Raw genomic sequence first — 23601 nt, 5'->3', positions numbered from 1 at the left:
TTGTTTCTTAGGGTTGAAGCTGATTCCATGAAAAGCCTTTCATGAGAGGATATTAAATCCCACATTATTTCAAAGTTGAATAAAAAAACTCAAAGATAGAAATCAAAGTGTTTCAGCCGAATATAGCAAACCATAAAAGTTTCAGTGGATTGTAGCGTAAGCTAAAAGACATGGTTCAATACTAGGACAACTCATAGCAAAGGTGGGTAAAGTTCTGATCACTATTCTTAGTATTTCCCATAATGTAAAACATCTCCTAGGAGATGTGTTTTACATTATGGAAAGTGTATGATGTTACACATTATGGTGGAAGGTCACTATCCAGACTGGTTTCGACCTTTATTGAGGTCTCATCAGTGACCATAAAATATTTCTTGGTTTTGCTTTCATCTTTACTGCCAAAACTCTACCTGAGATTTTCCAGTAGCCTTCCACACATCCTGCTGCTCATTTATTCAATATTATATCAACACCTGCTTGATGTTGCTCTTCCCTTCCTGAATAAATTATTCTGATTCCATCCTCTGTTCTAAAATCTACTTTTCCTTTCCATCTCACCTCAGCCATTCCCAGAACATCTATTTTCAATCTTAGCATCTCCATCTTTACAATCTCCAATCTTCCAGTTTGAAGTAAAGTATTCACATTTCAAGATCCAATGTGAAAATTTCTTTTAGCCCCTTTTCTGCATGAATATATTCCATTTTCCTCTTCTCCATCTCCCACAGGCTTTAGTAAAGATGATTCATATGACTGACATGCAATCTGGTCAATATCCATACGTGTGTAGAGGCTTAAGTGCTGTGAGGACATCATGTTGGAGGCTTAATGGATTTTTTACAACACTCAAAAAGAATTAAAATAGAATTTAATACTTCCTATATTTCGTCCTAGTCACTAGGACATCTATGGGGATTACAAAAACAATTAATGTAACATATGCACAAATAACAAACAATACTAAGCCCAACCACGTGGGTGACACTAAAGTCCTATCTAGGTAGAGCGCCCTCTAAGGGCAGTAGTAGGTGGCCTGGAATGTAAGGTGGGAACTCTGGTGATGAGTGTTTCCCAAATCTTCGGAAGCTTAATGCAACCATATTTATTGAGATTTGGTTGGTTTTTGAGAGCTGCTGCTGCTTCTAAGAAAAGTCTCTCTTTCTTGAATTTCCTGTGGTGGAGCATGGTGGTTTTCTTCCATGATACTCTGTGGGTGGTGTCCAAAACATGGCAGCCAAGCCTGAATGGCCATAGTTGTGTTTGAAGATGTAAGACTTGTGTTCCTCTAGACGGATGGATGCTGATCTGCCTGTCTGTCCAAAGTACGCCAGCTTACAGGAACAGGGTACTTTGTAAACTCCAGGCAGAGAGAGAGGAGGGAGCTGATCTTTCGTAGAACGGATAAGGGTAGCCAGTTTGCGGTGGGGCTTATATGCTGTGTGTAGATTGTACTGTTTTAGTATCTTGGCTATTTTTTCAGATGTGCCACGGATGTAGGGTATGGTGATGGCATTTTTAAATTCTTGTTGACGAGAAGGAAGGGGAATGGGGGAGGAACTGATTATTTTTTTGATACTGTGTTCGCTGTAGCCATTGGAGAGGAAAGTGCTGTGTATGTGGTTAAGCTCATTAGTGAGGGCGGTTCCACTGGAACAAAGATTGTGGGCTCTCTTGGTAAGAGTTTTAATAATGCCATATTGTTGAGAGGGGTGGTGGTGGGAGAGTTTGTGAATGTATCTGCCTGTGTGTGTGGGTTTTCTGTATACGGTGAAGGTAAGTGTATCATTAGGCAGGCGTGTGACTAAGGTGTCTAGGAAGGGTAAACAATTGTTCTTTTCCTTTTCCATAGTGAACTGGATTCTTGGATGTAGACTATTGAGATGACTGAGGAAGGAGTCTAACGTGTCTGGGCCATGAGGCCAAATAGAGAACACATCATCTACATATCTTAGCCAGATAGAAGGTTTGAGTGGGGCTGAGTCTATGGCTCATTTTTCGAAATCTTCCATATAGAAATTGGCAAGGGGGGGAACCCATGGCGGTTCCTGCTATCTGCTTGTAGATTTTGTTCTTCCAAGAGAAATACCCAGAGTTGATGGCAAAGGAAAAGAGATCTAAGATGTCAGAGGGAAAAACGTTTTCTAAGAGAGATAAAGTGTCAGTTAAGGGAATATTGGTAAACAAAGAGGAGATATCAAAGCTTACCAATATCTCTGTATTATTCAAGGTTAAATTTTCTGTGAGGGCTTTAAAGTGGATCGAGTTTTTTATATAGGAAGGGGACCTTCCGGTGAGGGGGATCAGAGAGTTGGCCAGCTGTTTAGATAGTCTATAGCAAGGTGCATTGGTAGCATCTACTATAGGCCTGAGTGGGGAATTGGGTTTGTGGATTTTTGGTAAACCGTATATTCGGGAGGGGACGGGAGCGGAAAGGTTTAAGTTTTTTCGTGATATCTGTGGGCCAGGACGATACTTTTTTGAGTAAAATTTTTAGTTTCTTAACTTGTGTTTTTGTGGGGTCGTGTTCTAGCGGGATGTAGGTAGCGCGATCGCGGAGGATAATTTCATTTTACGCTTATATTCAGTGGTATTAAGAACGACTGTAGCAATACCCTTCTTAATACCACTGAATATAAGCGTAAAATGAACATTATTGGTTTGAAAACACTGTCTGATATACTGGAGGCATTAGTGTTTTGTCTAATTTCTTTTATTCCATATAGGAATAAGAGAAATTAGCTGGCTACCCACCACACCAGTTTGCTTATTCTGTTTTCTATTTCCATATATAATCTTCATAAAAAATTGTGCCTAAATAGCTGAAATATTTATTCTGTGGACTATCTATTCAGAATAGTTGAAGTTTTCCATGTTTTTGTCTGTTTTCATAGTTTGATCTTTTAATGCTGATCTTCATGTCAAATTTGAGATCTTATTCTGTTTAGATAGAGAGAATCTTGGAGACTTTAGGAATACATCATCTGCATACAGCAAAGAGATCAGTTCCTAACCTGAATAATCAGTTGAAAGGGGAAAAGACATTTTTATCAGGTCATCACTGTAGATGTTAGTTGAACCTGATGCTGTCCTAATTCTACACTGACTTTTAAAAAATACCGACAGGTGTATAAAATTATGGCATGACAGCAATTAAAAAAATGAACCTACCACAAATCTAATGAAGCAATTAACTCATTTTGTTGGTTGGCTCGTCTTTTTTAAATTACTGCCCAGCCATTTTATACACCCATAGGTATTTTTCAAATGGCACTTTTTGTAATCTGGCATTGTAAATATTCTGGTTTCACTTACAAAAATGATGAATGAGTAAAAAAAAAAAGAAGAAAAATGACCACAATCCTCTTTGATGTGAATACTAATATTTAATGGATTTCTATTGGTTAAATAGTAGCTGCTTATAAGTATATTGACTCGGCTAATAAATGCTGTTTCCACTGCAAGTGCCCCAGACTGTCATCAGAAAACTTTCTATAGACTGGCTAATCCATCAGTGAGTTTGAACACTTGATGCTAAAGAACCACCTGTGCCTATTAATTTAAATCCTTGTTCTTCACTTGATGTTGGAGCTGAACTTTCACCTCTTTCAACAACTGCTGAGGCATCTGTTATAGTGCCTCCCACTAGATGAAGCCATGCATAAGTAGATTAAGCTTACAGCTAACCCTTACTATAGCAAACACTATTATAATAAACTCGTTCATCGCATTCTACTGAAACATACTGAGCAAGGCAACATAGGTACAGTGTTATGCTATAAAGAGTTCATTATAGTAACCTATAGAAGTAACAAACTGTTCTTGTTGATCCTGACAAGTTTTATTACACTGAGAGTTACTGAAATAATTTAAGGAAAAATCTTTTTTAAAAAAGCAGACTGATTAGATAAATTTAAAATGTGCGTTGATCTTAAAATTGGATTCAAAATGTTTATAAAAAATTCAGTTATTTTATACACAGAACATTTTTGTTTACAATTTTTTTCATATGTTATAGGATATCCATGTCAAAGCTAAGGAATTTAATTATCAGTCTGGCAAATACAATATTATTTTGATTGTGGGAGATGCAGTAATAGCAAATCCATTTACATGGAAACTGGTAAGATTCTTGATATAGATCTTTAGGCTAGATTGTTGTTGTTTGTGTCAAAAGTATATTGCATTTTAGTTCAGGTTCATTTAGCATACATTATACCTGTTAGGCTTTTCTTGTGACTGTATAGTATTAGCAAGAGAGTTTATGGTGGTCTTAGCTGTAGCAGGTCAGCTCCTTGTGGAATAGTGGTCAAGAAGGAAGTGGTACCTATTGATGTTTGTTGAGCAACTCAGTTGTGTTTATGGGCTGGAGGAAAGTAGAGAAATAATATGCATTAGGTCAGCACAACACTGCCAAATATCTGTCTTGTATATATATTGTGTATATATTGTATTTTGTATAAGGCAGAAATAGTGACTGGAGTGAGTGCGGGAAAGAGTGATCACAAGTTAACTGGATCACTCTCTTCTGAGCAGCATGTTTAGATATTTTTTTAGGTACACCACTCATTATGTGGGAACAATATTCTAGGGGCAGGCAGATTTGGGATTTATACAGAAGTATAAATAGGATTCTCACCTCTATAAGTTTTACTATGTAGATAAATCTTGAGTAAAAGTTTTTTGGAGGCTACAAAAGGTAGGTGCTTACGCGAGGCAAGGGGTTTAAATGAGGATAGATCTGATCTCACATGGAGATTTTGGATACTTTGAAGATGGGAGAGACAAAGCATAGTATGAAATTGTATGAAATAAGACTGGATTGTATTTTTGTGCCATCAAAGTTGACGAATGGTTATTACCACGCTTGAATATAACAAGCAGGTTTAAGGCATTGATTATGAAGGCTCTTGTATGTTGGGATATCAGTATTACAAAGCTTGCAAAAAAATAAATAAGAATGGAGAGTACTGTTATTAGTAAAGTTGAATTTGTGATCAAGTTCATGAATGAATAGCAGAAAGAGTGTAGACAAAAATATACATAGCTCCAAAGTTGCATAGGTAAAGAAATATGAAGTAAAGAAGATGCTTACCATGACATGTTGAATGACCAAATAAGAATTGACAGTTCAGTTGTAGTGAGTAGATGGTGAACATAAGATGGTAATTTGGCAAGTAAGCCTTTGTGTGTCAGATTTGATTAAATGTCTTGGAAATGTCCAGAATTATTATATTGGGTTCACTAAATCATTTCAGGACGAGAGATAATCCCAAAAATAGAGAACTCATGATAGTGATGGGAGATTTTAATGCTAAAATAAGACAGTTCACAGCAGACAAAAAAGATGTGATGGGAAAATTTGGATATGGAGAGCTTAACGACAGAGGAGAACATTACTCCACTTCTGTAAAGCAAACGATCTAATGATTACAAACACATTGTTCTATCAACGCCCTAATAATAAATATACATGGACATCCCCAGATGGTAATATAAAGAACTGCATAGACTATATCATCATAAACAAACAATGGAAAAGATCAGTAAATAATGTACGAACATTAAGAAGTTTTGATTTTGACACTGACCACGAAATATTAACTGCCAAAGTGAAGATAAAATTCAACAGAAAAAATAATATCAGAAAAGAAGAAAACATCAACCTATTAAAACTAAAAGATAGCTCAAGCTGAAGTCGATTTTTATAACAGATGTGCTTGAAATTAAAACCCTCCATCTTCCAGAACAGTGGAAAATACTTGGAAGAAGGAAAAGAAAAAGTGTTATCAATTGTAAAAGACACTCTAGGTTTCAAACCCAAAATAAACAGTGGATAACTCAAGAAATCATAGCTACCATAGAAGAGAAAAGAGAGGCCAAGATACTTGTAAACCAACAAAACAATGAAGAGAATAGAGAAAAATACAGAGCACTAAAAAATAAAGTCGATAACCTATGCAAAAAGCCAAAGAAAAATGGTTAGAAGAAAAAGCTAAGAAATGAGAAGCATACCAACAAAACAACCTAAAAGTCTTCCATGATACTGTAAGAGAAATTACAAAGGAATTCTCAGCAAAAGCAGTAACAATGATAAACAACAAGATGACTGAAACCGGGAATATTGAATAAGAAAAAAGCGTCAAACCATTTTAAGACTATCCTTCCACCAAGGAAACAAAACTACAATGGCAGCAATAGAAGAAAATAATGATCACCCAAAAATTTTACAAGAAGAAGTTAAATACACAATAAAAGAGGTGAAAAACAAAGCACCAGGCATTGATACTATCCCTACTGAACTGTGGTCATATGGAGGCAGCATATCAATAGAATATTTAACAACCCATTCAATAAAATACTACAAACAGGAGAGATCCCAGATGACTGGAGAACTGCAAAGATCATCCCAATATACAAGAAAGGAGACAAAAGAGACTGCAGACATTACAGACCAATCAATTTACTCCCTCACACCTATAAAATATTCATAAGAATTATACAAAATAGATTAAAAAATACCTCTGAAGAAATGATAGGCATAGAACAAGCTGGTTTCCAAGGAAAGTATCCAACAATAGACCAAATTTTCACATCGCACCAACTAGCAGAGCTCAGCTGGGAAGACCATAAATAACTATATTGTTGTTTTGTGGACTTTAAACAAGCTTTCAATAACATCAACAGAGAAATCCTTCTTAAAATTCTACTAGAAAAAGCAATAGACAAATATATAATAGTTTCTGATAAAATATTACTCTAAGACAAATGCAATAATTAAAAAGGAACTCACAACAGAACCCATAGAGATCCAAAAAGGAGTAATGCAAGGATGCCCATTATTCCCATGCCTATTCAACATATATCTAGAGAAGTTGTAAAGAAGGCAATAGACAATGAGCCTGGAATCAATGCCAATGGTTTAAACATAAATAATATCAAATATGCAGATGATCTCGTCCTTCTTGCAAGAACCCCAAATGAACTACAAAAGTTGATCAACAAGCTAAACGAAACCTGTAAAACATATGACATGACAATAAATATACAAAAGACAAAAGTGATGAAAATAGGGAGGAACAGAACTACCAACTAAGCCACCCTAATCGGAGAACAAATAGAACAAGTAGACAACTTCATATACTTTGGATCAAAACTAACAGAAACAATAGATGAACTCAAAACAATCAAACAGAGAATAGCAATAGGATGGACCACCATGGGAAAATTACAGAAAATCTGAAAAACAAACGATATCTAAGCAAGCCAAAATCAAATTATATGAAGCAATAATTATACCGACAGTCATCTATGGAGCAGAAGCGTGGACAATTAAAAAAAGAGAGGAGAAAAAACTGCTGGTATTTGAAATGAAATGCGTAAGAAAAATAAATAGAACAAGTTGGATAGAAAAGAAAACAAACATCAGTCAGACAAGAATTATTGTATAAAAAGATAATAGAAAAAATTAGAAAACAACAACTGAGATGGTTTGGCCACACTGTACATATGGATGCAGACAGACTTTCTAACATCCTAATCAATACTTTTTTCCAACTGAAAAAAAAAAAAAGACCACCCGGAAGACCAAGAATTACCCTGTATAATAAATTTAGTTTAATCCTTTATCCAAGTGTGAGCAAACAAAGTTTGCGCCTGAAAGTATCTTCAGGACTGGGTTAAGGTGGTACACACCAGGGCAACTCGTTGCAAAGGTGGAGCAAGCTACCAACACTCCTATCCTAGTATCTCCTATAATGCAAAACACATCTCCTTGCGGATATGTCTATTGTTATGCATTAAGGGAAGGGCCACTACCCAGACCGGTTTCGACCTTTATTGAGGTCTCTTCAGTGGGAGCCAGGCCCAAGTCGAGATATCAGGCAGAAGCATTTGCAGGTCATCTCCACCTATAGGAATTGCCAATTGGTGTGCCACCCTTTTTTAATAAATTACTCTGGATTTAGAGAAAGATGTTGAAAGTTTATTTTCCACTTGGTTAGAGTATAATAAATTTAGTTTAATCCTTTATCCAAGTGTGAGCAAACAAAGTTTGCGCCTGAAAGTATCTTCAGGACTGGGTTAAGGTGGTACACACCAGGGCAACTCGTTGCAAAGGTGGAGCAAGCTACCAACACTCCTATCCTAGTATCTCCTATAATGCAAAACACATCTCCTTGCGGATATGTCTATTGTTATGCATTAAGGGAAGGGCCACTACCCAGACCGGTTTCGACCTTTATTGAGGTCTCTTCAGTGGGAGCCAGGCCCAAGTCGAGATATCAGGCAGAAGCATTTGCAGGTCATCTCCACCTATAGGAATTGCCAATTGGTGTGCCACCCTTTTTTAATAAATTACTCTGGATTTAGAGAAAGATGTTGAAAGTTTATTTTCCACTTGGTTAGAGTATAATAAATTATTAAATAATAACAAAAAGAATTGCAACGAGTTGCCCTGGTGTGTACCACCTTAACCCAGTCCTGAAGATACTTTCAGGCGCAAACTTTGTTTGCTCACACTTGGATAAAGGATTAAACTAAATCTATTATACTCTAACCAAGTGGAAAATAAACTTTCAACATCTTTCTCTAAATCCAGAGTAATTTATTAAAAAAGGGTGGCACACCAATTGGCAATTCCTATAGGTGGAGATGACCTGCAAATGCTTCTGCCTGATATCTCGACTTGGGCCTGGCTCCCACTGAAGAGACCTCAATAAAGGTCGAAACCGGTCTGGGTAGTGGCCCTTCCCTTAATGCATAACAATAGACATATCCGCAAGGAGATGTGTTTTGCATTATAGGAGATACTAGGATAGGAGTGTTGGTAGCTTGCTCCACCTTTGCAACGAGTTGCCCTGGTGTGTACCACCTTAACCCAGTCCTGAAGATACTTTCAGGCGCAAACTTTGTTTGCTCACACTTGGATAAAGGATTAAACTAAATTTATTATACTCTAACCAAGTGGAAAATAAACTTTCAACATCAAAAAGAATTACCCTGGCTGAAATTAATAAAGAACATCTCGGGATGCAGAACATATAAGGAACTTTAGAACAGCAAGGAATAGAGAAGACTGGAAGATCCTGCTCAAGAGAAGACTCAACCTGTCTTAGACAGAAGAGAAGAAGAAGAAAACCTTTCATAGCTTGTGTCCATAGATAGGTGATGTTGGCAAGGAGATCCACTGCAGATCAAGACTGGCAGAATCCATGGTGGTGGTGGTTATTTAACTCCTTAGCCAACCATTTAATTAGCTAAGGAGCTAAACGATGATTTTCTCCATTAGTTTTGACGGTACTTAAGTATAAATGAGACAATAGTTTTTCTTTTATCTACTTTCTGTGGGATAGGTTGAATATAAACATTTTTCCATGACATCAGGTAAATGTAGATATAAATACAATACAGGATTTGGCATTAGTTCTGGAGCACAAGTTGTTGACATTGTTGATACTATCCACACTAAAAGAGTTCACCAGTTGGTTTTTTCATGTGATTTTCTATTTCCATTGTCCAAGTACTCAACCTGATCATTTCCTAAGAAATAATCATGCACAGTTAATTCATTATTCTAGCAACCTATGGAATCATGTGTTATTCATTTGCTAGAAATGTTCCTATCCTGCATTGCAAAAAGTTCTCATTGATTTCATTGTGCCAGTTTTTAACCTCCGGCACCACTATGATGTCTCAAACATTTCCACCTCCTTAAAGTCTCAAATTATACAAAATAAATTGTAAATGTGGCAATGCATATGATACATGGAACTGGATGATATTATCTGGCAGTGGTTATTCTGTGTGTAGATCAGGCCTTGTAGTATATGCCTCATTAAAGATAGTGAAATGTAGTTGCATTTTTTTTATCAACACACACAAAAGAGGGAACAAGTCTTAAATATGCTGATCTGTTTCTTGGAAAACTGGATGTTGCAGTCATTTAGGAAAAAGTATGAGTGAGTGAGTAAGGCTGTTCCAAAGAACAAAAGTAGATGGAACTAAGGAGTATGAAAAGTTATTTCACAATCTTTCTTTCTTTTTCTCTTTCTTAATCTTTCCCTCTTTTACCTTTACGGTCTCGGTCTTTCCAAGCACCTAGCATATACTTTTCCAGGCAGGCTGAGCAGAGAGATGCCACGATAGCTGCTGCAATCTCTCTCACCAGTCTCCCTTCTTGAAGACTGGTATCATTATCACAACCATTATACAAGGATAATGTGGTTGGCCCTATTTCTCCTACTTCACAATATGGAGCAGAAATCTGGTAGGATGTGAAGCCAACAGCTGCTTACCTTCGTCTGTATTTAGAGGAAAGTATAAGAATGCTTATTTTTGCATTGAAGTATTTCATAAAAAGCATACTGTGAAAGCAGAACTTGAGAAAGTGACTGGACTGAACCTGCCAGACACGTCATTAAAAATAACTTTAAAAAACTGCCTTCTGGATAGCATTACTATTTGTGATACCTGAAGTGAAGTGATGGAGTGCCATCACTTCACTGAGGTATGCAGTTTTAATAATATTGTGGAAAATTAGGCAGATTTTATCCTTCAAACAATATGAAGTTTTTAACTTTTTACAAAGAATTTGTACAGATTCACCTTATCTTTAAAATGCTATACACACAGCATATTTCAGCTTTTTAAAATATTTCTTGTACATTAGGTGTTATTTACCAATTTTCCATTACCTAGTATGCTGCTGCAACCCTTGTAGTAGGTACAGTATGACCTTTGCTGTCCCTACATCAATAAATCCCAAATTAACCATCAGCCTAAGAAAGGTGTGTACTATGTATTATAGGATATTAAGAGCAGAATAGTTGTGAAAATATTTCATGTGCAAATTTTCACTTGCTTTCTTGTGGGTACATTATGGGACAAAAACAATAATATAATTTGTGAGGAATAAGATGCTTTCCAACCCAGAAAACAAGATGGCTAATGCATTATTTGCAGTGCAATAGCCATTGATTCTATTTTGCATATGTATTATAGGTAGTATTATAGAGGGGTGCTTAAGGGTCAAGCTGTATAACTGAGAGGAGACCTCCACATAGCCTTTAAAGGAATGTGGAAAACCGACCAGAGCTTCTGACCTAAAGCACAGTTCTCACATTCTCGTGGTGCACTCTGTTGGGTATCTACCCAGATACTGAACGAATGAGGATGGGCTGGCAATTTCGGATTTAGCCAACCAAATTGTATTCTTATTGGCTTAAACCAATATACAAAATGTGATGGTACAACATGACAAAATTTCATGCCGGCAAGGACGTCACCTGTTTTTTTCCGGCGAGGGCGAACAGCGAAAAGTCAGCTACTGGAACAAATCTGAAAACACACCCCAACTCAACATCACCAGAGTTAAAGATCGGTACTATCAATGTAAGAAGCCTGAATGGCAAAGAAATGGAGCTAGCTGAGGAATTAGATAAGTACCAGATCGACATAAGGTGATTGAAACAAAAAAGACCAAAGCTGGTGAGATCTTTCTGAGCAATAAATACAAAATGTTATATTCAGGCAATGACAATCAAGGAAAAGGAGTAGCTATAGTATTCAACACAAAATACAAGGCTAATCTTCTTGAATGGCAGGCAGTCTCAAGTAGAGTAATGTGGGCAAATATGAGAATGGGGAACTGGACAGTGAGACTTATTTGTGCCTATGGTCCCACAGAAGGTTCTACTAAGGTAGAAGTGGAGGAATTTTTTGAGGCTTTAGAAAAAGCAACTGACACAATGAAAAAGGAAAAGTTGGTCCTTGTTGGGGATCTAAGATGATTGTGAGACATACAAAAATATTTTGGGAAAATTTGGAGAAAAGAGCAAAGCTAATAATAATGGCAAATATCTGTTGGATTTCTGCTCAGGACATGGACTGGTTATTACTAACTTCCAACATAAAAATGTGCACAAATTCACATGGAGAGAAGAGGCATGGAATAAAAAAAAGTCTCGTTGACTATGTTATTGTTGATAGTGATGTTTTCCCACTGGTGCAGGACACCAGAGTGTACGGAGAATTTGAAATTGGAAGTGATCACTAGTTAGTCTTGAGCAGGATAAATTGAAATTCATATTGAAAAGAACAACATGTAAGGAAGTTTTAAAGCGAATAAAAGTTGAGCAGCTCTCAGATGTGAGGTGTAGACTAAAATACACAAAACTTATTGAAGAAACAATGAGAGGTTGAGAACAGGAACCAAACCTTGGAGATTCAGTGGCAAGCCTTGAAGAAAACACTGATTGATTCAACCAGAGAGGCATGTGGTGAAGTTGTCGGCAAGGATAGAAAAATCAGAACTCCATGGTGGACACAGAAGTTAAAGAGGCAGGAAGGAAAAGACGAAAGCATATCAAAAGTTCCTGACAAATAAGTCAGCTTGTGCTCTTAGAGAATAGAGACAAATATAAGAAAGCTAAACACTGTGTAAAACTAGCTATGGGTCAAGGCAAAAGTCATGGGAAGGCTTTGGTATGAACATAGAAAATAAATATCAAGAAGGTGGCAAAATATTCTGGAGGTTGTTGAAGAAGCTTAGAAATGGAGGAAAGAGTGCTGTGAAAGGAGTTACAGATGATAAAGGTGACATGAAAACAGGAGAAAAAGATATCCTTGAAGTATGGAGTAATTACTTTGAAAAATTGCTAAATGAAACAAGCAGTGATAGCACAGTGCTAAAAATCACTCAACAGGCACACAGTCAGGAATACATATCCATACTTGAAGTACAAAAAGCCATCAAAGGCTGAAAATGTGGAAAGGCAGCAGGAGTAGATGATATTCGACCAGAAATGCTGAAATATGGTGGTATAAAAGTTTTTTTTTTTAGTTCAAAAGGCCTGTACAGAGGGACAAGTTCTCAATGATTGGTGTAGAGCTCTAATAGTCCACATATGAAAAGGGAAATAAAACTGAATATTTCCGTACTGAGATTTATGCAAGCATACTTAAAAAACGGTTGAGAAGAATTGTGGAAGAAAAGCTTTGTGAAGAACAAGCTGGATTCAGGCCGAATAGAGGCTGTCAGGATCAGATGTTCACTTTACGACAAATAGTTGAGAAAACATGGGAATATAACAGAGGAATATAATATAACGAACCATGGGCCCACTGCCCATTGGTGTCTGATGCCTCCTTCACTATCTTCTTCCACCTTTCTTTGTCCAGTGTGCAGTGTCATGGTTTTTGTACACCCATTCCACACCAGTCCTTTATATCATCTATCCATTCCTTGTATTATATGGTCTACCTCTTCTGTTTAAACTATCCAAAATACCAAACATAAATGTCTCTATATTCCAGTCCTCACTTATTCTACAGATGTGTCCAAATAATTGCAGTTTCCGTTTGCGATTCTCTTCTGCATGAGATTCTCTCCTGGCTGTATCTTCTGATATAGCTCTTAATTTGTGGTTTTCTGTATTTAAGTTTTTTTGATCTGGAAAAGGAATATGACAAGGTGCCAAAAGAGAAGCTATTCAATATGCTACAGTTATATGGTGTCGATGGGGCATTATATCAAGCAATACTTAGTGTTTATTTGAGTTGTAAGTCAGCAGTTAGAATTGAAGTATAGGAAGATGGTTTAATGTTAAAACTGGTGTGATACAAGGATGTAGTGTACATTATCCCCTCTGTTATTCATTATCTATATGGATCACATTATGAAATAAAGTGGTATTAAAAACAATATCAAAATTGGAGATTTTAATGTCAGATCTTTGCTTTATATGGAAGATGTTATACTTCTAAATAAATCCACTACAAGTTTGCAAGATTCCTTGACTAAATTGAATAACTGTATTCTTGACAAGTAACAGACTGATTTGGAATAAAATTGTAGCTAGGAAGTTAGTAATGATGTAAATTTTTTATGTAGTACTATCATATCCTATACACCCCTTGAGGGTACGTCAGGAATTTGATGATGTTTGTTGAATGCAGAATCATATATTCTGGGTGCACTCATGGAATAGCAATATCACTGATTTTATTTTTTCAAAATTTATTCCTGTTCAGATCTCCCCTGATTGTTTTGTGGATTTGCATAATTCCCAAAATTAAACACTATACTAATGCTTCATGAAGAGGACACTTTTCAATGTATAAGGCTGATTTGTATTGCATTCACGTTTATAGCCTGGGTATGCAGTCACAAATATGAACATCTTTGATGTTCATAATGTATGAATGTCGTACTAGTCAAATTCTTAGCATTCAACTGGTTTTAAACCACACAGAAGGCAAGGCAAAATGCACACTGAGACAATAGCACTCAGAAATTGTGGCTGTGATTGGTTGTGTCAACCAGTGCATGTCATTTGTCATGATTTGCTGTTTTTGTTTTGAGTTTTCAGTTTTGCATGCATGGTGCATTTAGGAACTGGCAAGTTTAGGGCACCAATATTTCCATAAATTAACTTTTTGCCCATATTTATAATGGGGAAACTGTATTGCCGATCAACTGAATGTCCCTTTTTTAGCCAGAGCTTTTGCATATTGTACGATTGTAGTTGAAGCAGATGAGCCTTGTCCTCCTCTTTCAATTTCTATAATTACTATTTCATTTACATCTTTGAGTAATTCAAATATATAACAAAATATTAGCATTCTTGTTCTTTATTATTTTCTAATATATCTTAAAATGCATTATCCCCCACTGTGCAGATTTCATCATCACGAACCAAGGGCCCACTGCCCATTGGTGTCTGATGTCTCCTTCACTATTTTCTTCCACCTTTCTTTGTCCAGTGCACAGTGTCACAGTTTTTGTACACCCATTCCACACCAGTCCTTTATATCATTTATCCATTTTCTGTATTATGTGGTCTACCTCTTCTGTTTAAACTATCCAAAATACCAAACATAAACGTCTTTATATTCCAGTCCTCACTCATTCTACAGATGTGTCCAAATAATTGCAGCTTCCATTTTATAATCTTCTGCATGAGATTCTATCCTGGCTGTATCTTCCGATATAGCTCTTCATTTGTGGTTTTCTGTACCCATCCTATTCTTATAATCTTCCTGTAACAAGTTCTTTCAAATGCCAAAATCTTTTTCTTGATTACTCATTTATTACCCATGTTTCAGTTCCATATAGTACACTGCTAAAGATGCATGTTTCCAGTACTTTTAGTTTTGTTTGCAGGCTGATCTGTTTACTTTTCCAGATGTTATCCATGGCCTTCAGATTTGTTCTTCCCTTTGCAATCCTGATCTTTATTTCTTTTTTACAGTCCAAATCATGCATCATTTTCCTTCCAAAATATGTGAATTGTTCTACATTTTCTCATCAATTCCATCCACTTGTATCTTTTGTTTCATGTCCTTCTCACCAAATAGCATTTCTCATTCCCTTTCCTCATTTAACAGTTTCAGTGTTTTGTAGTTCTTTTTCATCTTCTTCAATAATAACAATGTCATCTGCGAATCTCAGATTGTTAATTCTCATTCTGTGTACAGATATTCCTTTTGCATCTTCCTTCAGTTTGTCCATTGCTCTTTCGAAATGTACGATGAAAATGCTTGGTGATACTGCCCCCCCCCCCCCTCCGTCTTGTACCTGCTTGTTCATTACCTATTCTAACTGCTGCAACTGCATTCTGATATTATATGCAGATTTGGTTAAAATTAATTGATAAATTCAAAGTGTTCCAAGTTATCCAATTGTATTGGATAACTGCAGCTGCACTATGCACTCATGGGATGGCACTGGTTGAGTCTCATAGAAGAATAAGTTCAACTGATCAGATCAAGGATAATGCTAAAAATGCCTTCTGCTGTAAAGTAGTTTTTATAATTATTAAATAATTTGATATTAAATATAATTTTATTATAATTATGTATAAAACTCAAAGTAATGATGTGTGAACAAAAAAAAAAAAATCCATTAACTGCTTTTTCATGGATATCCTGAGTTAAGTTCAATTTTGCATTTTCTAAAACTTACTCTCAGAAATTCATAAATTTTTGCTTTTCTGGTTCTTGATGTTTCCATTTGGAACTAAATATATGTAAATGAAGCATGATACAGTCCAATATTATTTTCTGTTTCCCATATTACAGAGTGTATTTTATAACCAAACTCATTCCTTTTTATAAACCATTGCATCTAGCCTGTAGTTAGAACTCATAAGTAAAAGCATTTTCAGCATTTAAATTTTTGCTGAGTAATGTCACAACAATGGAAGAAATTAATTCCTTCATAAAGATTTTCATACTAAAAATGCGGAGTTTGCCATTGCAACTCTTTGCCTGTGATCCTGTAAAATCTATTCCTGTCACATTTTACTTTGAAAAATTGATTTGCAATTAAGCATTATGATCAGTATTTGTTGCATAATTGACTGTATTCATTTTAAAAAATGAAGAGGAGATTGCATTAAATGTTTGATTACAATTGCATGTTGTGTGTATGTGTGTGTATATATGTATATATTTTTTTTCCATAGGGAGAAATTGCATTGACCTTCCCTCCTCATCCAAATCCCCCTAAACCTGCAGAGAATCCCTATGCTCAAAAACCTGAGATTAAAGTAAGTACTTTAGTATTTATACATATATTATAAATACAGTAATGTATAAATTGCATTCTAAGTATTACAAACATAACCCATTGTACTTGTTAATTTTGAATGCTATATCAATATTTCTTTTCCTGCTCCACACAGCCAGGTTCTAATGCCTGAACTGTACTTACTAGAAAGTTGACATAATGTTTAAGTTACCAGTTTTTTTAAGTTAAAATAACATATTATAAATACAGTAGTGTTTAAATATTACAAATTGCATTCTAAATATTACAAACACAGTTCATTGTGCTTATTAATTTTGAATTCTATATCAATATTTTTTTTGCTCCACACAGTATCTAATGCCTAAACTGTACTTACTTGAAAGTTAACATATTGTTTAAATTAGTTTAGTAAAAATAATACAGTGAACTCTGAGTTACCTGATCAGTGGATTGCGTTTTCTCAAGCCTTGAGATTGTTACTTGAAGGTTGAATTGTAAAGAGCACTCTGTATTGAACTCAGGTTCATAGTTATCTTTGTTAATTATTTTGATATTAGCAAGCTAATATCAAAATGCAAAGGTATCTCACCTCTTTTATACATGGATGATCTGAAGCTGTATGCAAAATCAGAGAATGAACTTGGATCATTGATTATACTACGCACATATTCATTCAAGATATATCAATGGATTTTGGCTTATCCACATAGTTGTGCTGTAATAACAAGAGTAAAGTTTGAAGACTGAACAAAATCGAGCTGCTCATTGATGATAAAATCAAGGCAATAAAATTTGAAGATAGCTACAAATATTTGGGAATTTTTGAAGCATCAGAAATTCTGTGCAATAAGATGAAAAAAAAAACCTAGAGCAGAATACATAAGGTAACTAAGAAAACTCCTTCAGTTAATGCTGGAAATTTGATAAAAGCATCTATGTTCAGCAAGCATTGTTGAATGAACTCAGCTATAGGTGGGTAATTTAGGCAGAAAGACTCGAAAATTAATGACTGCACCATTCCTTCAATCCTTGCAGTGACATTGATAGGCTCTACCTATCATTCAAAAAAGGAGGCAAGAGATTGCAGTAAAGTATATGTAAAGCGAGTTGTCGAAGAAAAACGAAATCTGAATGATTATCTGCAGAAAACAATTAAAAAATTTCTAATTGAGGTAAGGAAAGAGAATTTATTTAAACCCGTGGAGAAAAAATTAGATTATGAGGCCAAACAAGTAAAAGTGAGAAATGAAAGATGGAAAAATAAGGCATTGCATAGAAAAAGTATCTTCACAATATAGGTGGACAGTGCTCACAGCAACTTGACCTGGCAATTGTTGAGAAATGGTGCACTAAAGAAACAGTCGATAATTTTTCCAGCACAAGAACAGGCCATTACAACCAACATTATGAAGGCAAAAATAAAACAGTAAATGTAGATTGTGCAAAGAGATGAGAGAAACAGTAGACCACATAAGTGGGTTCAAAATCGCACAAATGGAGTACCATAAAAGGCACTATAACGTAGCTAAAATAATTCAGTGGCATTTATGTAAAAATTATGAATTTAAAGTATCTAAAGACTATTGAAAGCATAAAGTTGACCAAAAAGTGATTAAGAATAAAAAGCTCAGCGATTTCAAAATCACAGTGAAAAAGGAAAAGTTGATCCTTGTTGGGGATCTAAAATGATTGTGAGACATACAAAAATATTTTGGGAAAATTTGGAGAAAAGAGCAAAGCTAATAATAATGGCAAATATCTGTTGGATTTCTGCTCAGGACATGGACTGGTTATTACTAACACCATGTTCCAACATAAAAATGTGCACAAATTCACATGGAGAGAAGAGGCATGGAATAAAAAAAAAAGTCTCGTCGACTATGTTATTGTTGATAGTGATGTTTTCCTACTGGTGCAGGACACCAGAGTGTACAGAGGATTTGAAATTGGAAGTGATCACTAGTTAGTCTTGAGCAGGATAAAATTGAATTTCATATTGAAAAGAATAACATGTAAGGAAGTTTTAAAGCGAATAAAAGTTGAGCAGCTCTCAGATGTGAACTTTAGACTAAAATACACAAAACTTGTTGAAGTTTTGTGTATTGGATTTGTGTATCAGATTGGAGATTTAGTGGCAAGCCTTGAAGAAAACCCTGATTGATTCAGCCAGGAGGCATGTGGTGAAGTTGTCGGCAAGGATAGAAAAATCAGAACTCCATGGTGGACACAGAAGTTAAAGAGGCAGGAAGGAAAAGACGAAAGCATATCAAAAGTTCCTGACAAATAAGTCAGCTTGTGCTCTTAGAGAATAGAGACAAATGTAAGAAAGCTAAACCCTGCTAAACAAAAGCCATGGGAGGACTTGGGCAAGAGCATAGATAATAAATATCAAGAAGGTAGCAAGATCTTCTGGAGGTTGATGAAGAAGCTCAGAAATCGAGGAAAGAGTGTTGTAAAAGGAATTAGAGATGATAAAGGTGACATGAAAATGGGAAAGAAAGATATCCTTGAATTATGGAGTAATTACTTTGAAAATTTGCTAAATGAAACAAGCAGTAGTAAAAAACACTGACTAGGCATACAGTCAGGAATACATATCCATACTTGAAGTAGAAAAAACCATCAAAAGCCTGAAATGTGTAAAAGGCGCTAGAGTAGATGATATTCGACCAGAAATGCTCAAGTATGGATGTATAAAAGTCGTACAGTGGCTGCACTGCAGCCCACTGTTTGGGAGGCGCTGCCTTAGAAGATAGAAATATAAGATCTGATAATGTTGGAGTCTTGATAAGTAACAGTCTGATTTGGAGGAAATTTGTGGATTGGAAGTTAATAATGATTTTAGTTTTTTCATGCAGTACTATCATATCCTGTACACTCCTTAAGGGTATATATCAGGAATTTGATGATGAGAAGAAAAAAAAGATAGAAAATTGAGAAATATCAGGGGTGGCAGAATGTCTCAGGATTATTGGAAAAAGATTATAAATAGAGGAAAGAATGCAGTGACGGGAATCCGGTGCTAAGTCCCTTCTGGTTCTGATTATCTGGAGTCATTACTTTGAAAGAGCTTGGTTCATTTTAAAATGTACCAGGCATAGACAACAGCAGTAAAAAATATTCAAGTGTGCAATGCTTTTTCTACCATAATTATTGAGTTAGAAAAGCTATCAAAAGTCAGAAATGTTGAAAATGCAGATGATAAACCAGAAATGCTCAAAAACTGCTATGCTTCAATTTATTGATATAGATGTTTCTTTTTAAGAGTAATTCTTGGATTTTAATTACCATCAGCTTTGACAGTTATGGTCACAGTGACTTATAATTTGTTTCATTATCTGAAGGTATTGGGTTGGCAAATAAGTTCATTTGGTTTTTCAGAGTGGAATGAAATGCATTTTATTTAATATATATAATACATACTAGTCCGTTATATATTGACCCTCTTTATCAATGACCTCTTGCCATCTGTCCACCAACTTCATTATGCTAAGGTTTTCCCGTTCAGAGAATTCTGCAACAATTGGAATAAGTGGTAATCGGAAGGTGCCAGGTCTTGTGAATACAGAGGATGTGGCAAAACATCCCAGCCAAGATGTAACAATTTACTCTGGGTTGTTAAAGATGTGTGGTATTGTCGTGGTGAAAGACAATTCCTTTCCAATTTACCAATTCAGGACATTTTGTGCTAATTGCAGAGGCCAGTGGCATTAACTGTGAACAATAGACAGTTGAATCAATCGTTCTGCCTGACGGTAAAATCTTGTAGCGGACAACACCTTTATAATCCCACCACACAGAGAGCATGATCTTCTTTGGGTGCATTCCTGCTTTCAAAGTTGTTTGCAGCGGTTCGCTCTTGTGCCCAATGATCTTTTACATATCCGACCATTTTTCATCTCCCGTAATCATCTGCTTCAAAAATGGGGAGTTTTCTTGGCAATATCGCAGCTAATCACAGATGGATATGCGAGCAGTCATATTGACCTCAGTCAATTCATGCAGCACCCAAACATTGAGTTTTGAAACATATCCCAACTTGTGCAAATGGTTTTCAACGCTTATGTTATATGTTCAATACTGCAGCAATCTCCTGCACTATTTGTGATGGATTTTTGTCGACGATATTCTTTACAACGCTCAAATCAACCTTGGTCAGGCACGAGGTGCATCACTGATGTTGAAATCTCCAGAACGGAATTTGGCAAACCGCTTTTGACATGCACGTTCTGTTAAGGCACCACCCCCATATACGCCGCATATTTTTTATAGACCTCCGCAGCTCGTTTCCCTTTTTTGAAATAAAAAAACAAAATATGCCGGTAATGTATGTTATTTCCTTCCATTTCTAAAAATATGTTGCATGCACACACACGCAACTGAACTAGGCCGAATGAAATTCGCTGAAAGGTTATGTGAAATGTCGCTTTTCAACTGCGCAACAGCATTGTGCGGTAGCGCAACAATAGCGACAGGCAAAGCGCCGTAAACTTGTACTAATGCATAAACCGAATAAACTTATTTGCCATTCCAGTACATTATCTCATCCCATCTTCAAGAAGTTGCTTGATTTACTTTGGCTGAAGTTCGCCAAAGTTACTGATTGATTTTCAGCTGAATGTGCAGATATCAGACTGGGCCTTAACTCAGAACATTTAATGTTATGGATAGAGTATAGATGGTGCATATTTGAACAAAAACTGTGTTAATCTGTGCAATTAAACCTTGTCCAATCAGCATTTAAAGGTGTCTATTGAAGGGGTTTTGCACCATGTATATAACCAACAGGCAAATATATACAAAGAGCCTTTGCTCTTTGTATTTATTGATTCATTAAGTTTTCACAATGCTCCTCTGATGGAAAGACCTGCCTAGGATGTGAAGAACTTTTATGAGGACCATTTCATCTGAATGCAAGTTACCCGGTCTGATATGGAGCTGGCAGGATTTTTTCCCTTCTGGAAATTCAGAGGTTTTTCATGCTCCACAACAGAGAACTAGCCAGAAGAGCATACACAATCGACAGCCACAGTACTTTGCGCAGGTAGGAATGACACAGTCTTATCGAAGCATTAATTCCTGGATGCTGACATTGCCATTGATGCCATCTGTTCATGCCTCTAATCTTTCTCAGGACTCTCTGTGGTCTCTAGTCTTTGGTCAAGTGTTTTACTTCTGACCCAGCTCTCAGATCCATAAGTTAAAACTGGTTTGAACACTGTCTTGTATACAGCTAATTTAGTGTTCCGACTAATTTCTCTCTTATTCCATATGAATTTGTTCAGTTGACTTCCCACCATACCAGCTTTGCTGATTCTGTTGTCTATTTCTATATTTAATTTACCATCTTCACTAAAAATTGTGCCTAAGTAGCATGAAATGTTTTACTTTTTCCATGGGTTCTCCATTCACAACACAGCTGACATTTTCAATGATTCTGCCTATTTTCATTGTCTTTGTCTTTTTATTGCTGACCTTCATACCATATCTATTACAACAGTTATTCAATTTAGTCAGAGAATCTTGCAGGCTTGTAGCAGATTTATTTAGAAGTATAACATCATCTGCATAAGTCAAAGAGCTGACATTAACATCTCCAATTCTGATATCATGTTTAATACCACTTTCCTTCATAATGTGATCCAAATAGATAATCAATAACAGAGATGATAATGTACATCCTTGTCTCACACCAGATTTAAGATTAAACCATCTTCCTGTACTTCCTTCAATTCTAACTGCTGACTTACAACTCAAATAAAGACTAAGTATTGCTTGATATAATACCCCATTCAAACCATATAACTGTAGTGTATTGAATAGCTTCTCTCTTGGCACCTTGTCATATGCCTTTTCCAAGTTGACAAAACTTAAATACAGATCTTTGTTATATTCCCATGCTTTCTCGACTATTTGTCGTAAAGTGAAAATCTGATCATGACAGCCTCTATTTTGCCTGAATCCAGCTTTTCTTCCACAATTCTTCTCAATCGTTTCTCTGTAATTCTCACATTCAGTTTTATTTCCCTTTTTATATATGGGTACTATGAGAGCTCTACTCCAATCATCGGGAATTCGTCCCTCTGTCCAGGCTTTCTGAACTATGCAGTGCAGCCACTGTAAGACTTATACCACCATAATTCTGCATTTCTGGTTGAATATCATCTACTCCTGCTGCCTTTCCACATTTTAAGCCTTTGATGGCTTTTCCTACTTCAAGTATGGATATATATTCCTGACTGCATGCCTGGTCAGTGTTTTTTACCACTGTGCTGTCATCACTGCTTGTTTCATTTAGCAGTTTTTCAAAGTAATTACTCCATACTTCAAGGATATCTTTTTCTTCCGTTTTCATGTCGCCTTTATCATCTCTAACTCCTTTTACAGCACATTTTCCTCCATTCCTAAGCTTCTTCAACAGCCTCCAGAATCTTTTTCCACCTTCTTGATATTTATTTTCTATATTCTTGCCAAAGTCCTCCCATGACTTTTGTTTAGCTAGTTTTCACAGTGTTTAGCATTCTTGAATTTGTGTCTGTATTCTCTAAGAGCACAAGCTGACTTATTTGCCAGGAACTTTTGATATGCTTTCTTCTTTTCCTTCACTGCCTCTTTAACTTCCTGTGTCCACCAGGGAGTTCTGATTTTTTTATCCTTGCAGACAACCTCACCACATGCCTCTCTGGCAGAATCAATCAATGTTTTCTTCAGAGTTTGCCACTGAATCTCCAAGTTTTGATTCCTGTTACTCAAACTCTTTCATTTTTTCTTCAATAATCTTTGTGTATTTTTGTCTACAGTTCACATCTGAGAGCTTCTCAACTTTTATTTGCTTTAAAACTTTCTTACATGTTATTCTTTTCAATATGAAATTCAATTTTATCCTGCTCAAGACTAAATGGTGATCACTTCCAATTTCAAATCCTCTGCACTCTGGTGTTCTGCACCAGGGAGAAAACATCACTACCAACAATAACATAGTCAATGAGACTTTTCTTATTCCTTGCCTCTTCTCTCCATGTGAATTTGTACACATTTTTATGTTGGAACATGGTGTTTGTAATAACCAGTCC

At 36.0% G+C, this 23601-nt stretch overlaps 1 protein-coding gene across 2 annotated transcripts in view; it reads left to right on the top strand.

Annotated features, from left to right (window-relative positions):
* The window catches only part of OstDelta (oligosaccharide transferase delta subunit), a 196836-nt gene that overhangs the window by 148324 nt on the left and 24911 nt on the right, over nucleotides 1–23601 (top strand). For both annotated transcript variants that reach the window (XM_090392911.1, XM_090392912.1), the window contains exons 13-14: nucleotides 4016–4120; nucleotides 16464–16547. In XM_090392911.1, coding sequence (XP_090249037.1) covers nucleotides 4016–4120; nucleotides 16464–16547 — 189 coding nt within the window. The remainder of the gene's footprint in view (nucleotides 1–4015; nucleotides 4121–16463; nucleotides 16548–23601) is intronic.

This window comes from Typopeltis vanoorti, chromosome 5 (genome assembly GCF_054136105.1).
Source record: "Typopeltis vanoorti isolate ZY-2024b chromosome 5, IOZ_Tvanoo_1.0, whole genome shotgun sequence".
In the NCBI taxonomy this organism is placed as follows: domain Eukaryota; kingdom Metazoa; phylum Arthropoda; class Arachnida; order Uropygi; family Thelyphonidae; genus Typopeltis; species Typopeltis vanoorti.
This window is presented reverse-complemented; position numbering and strand designations above follow the sequence as displayed.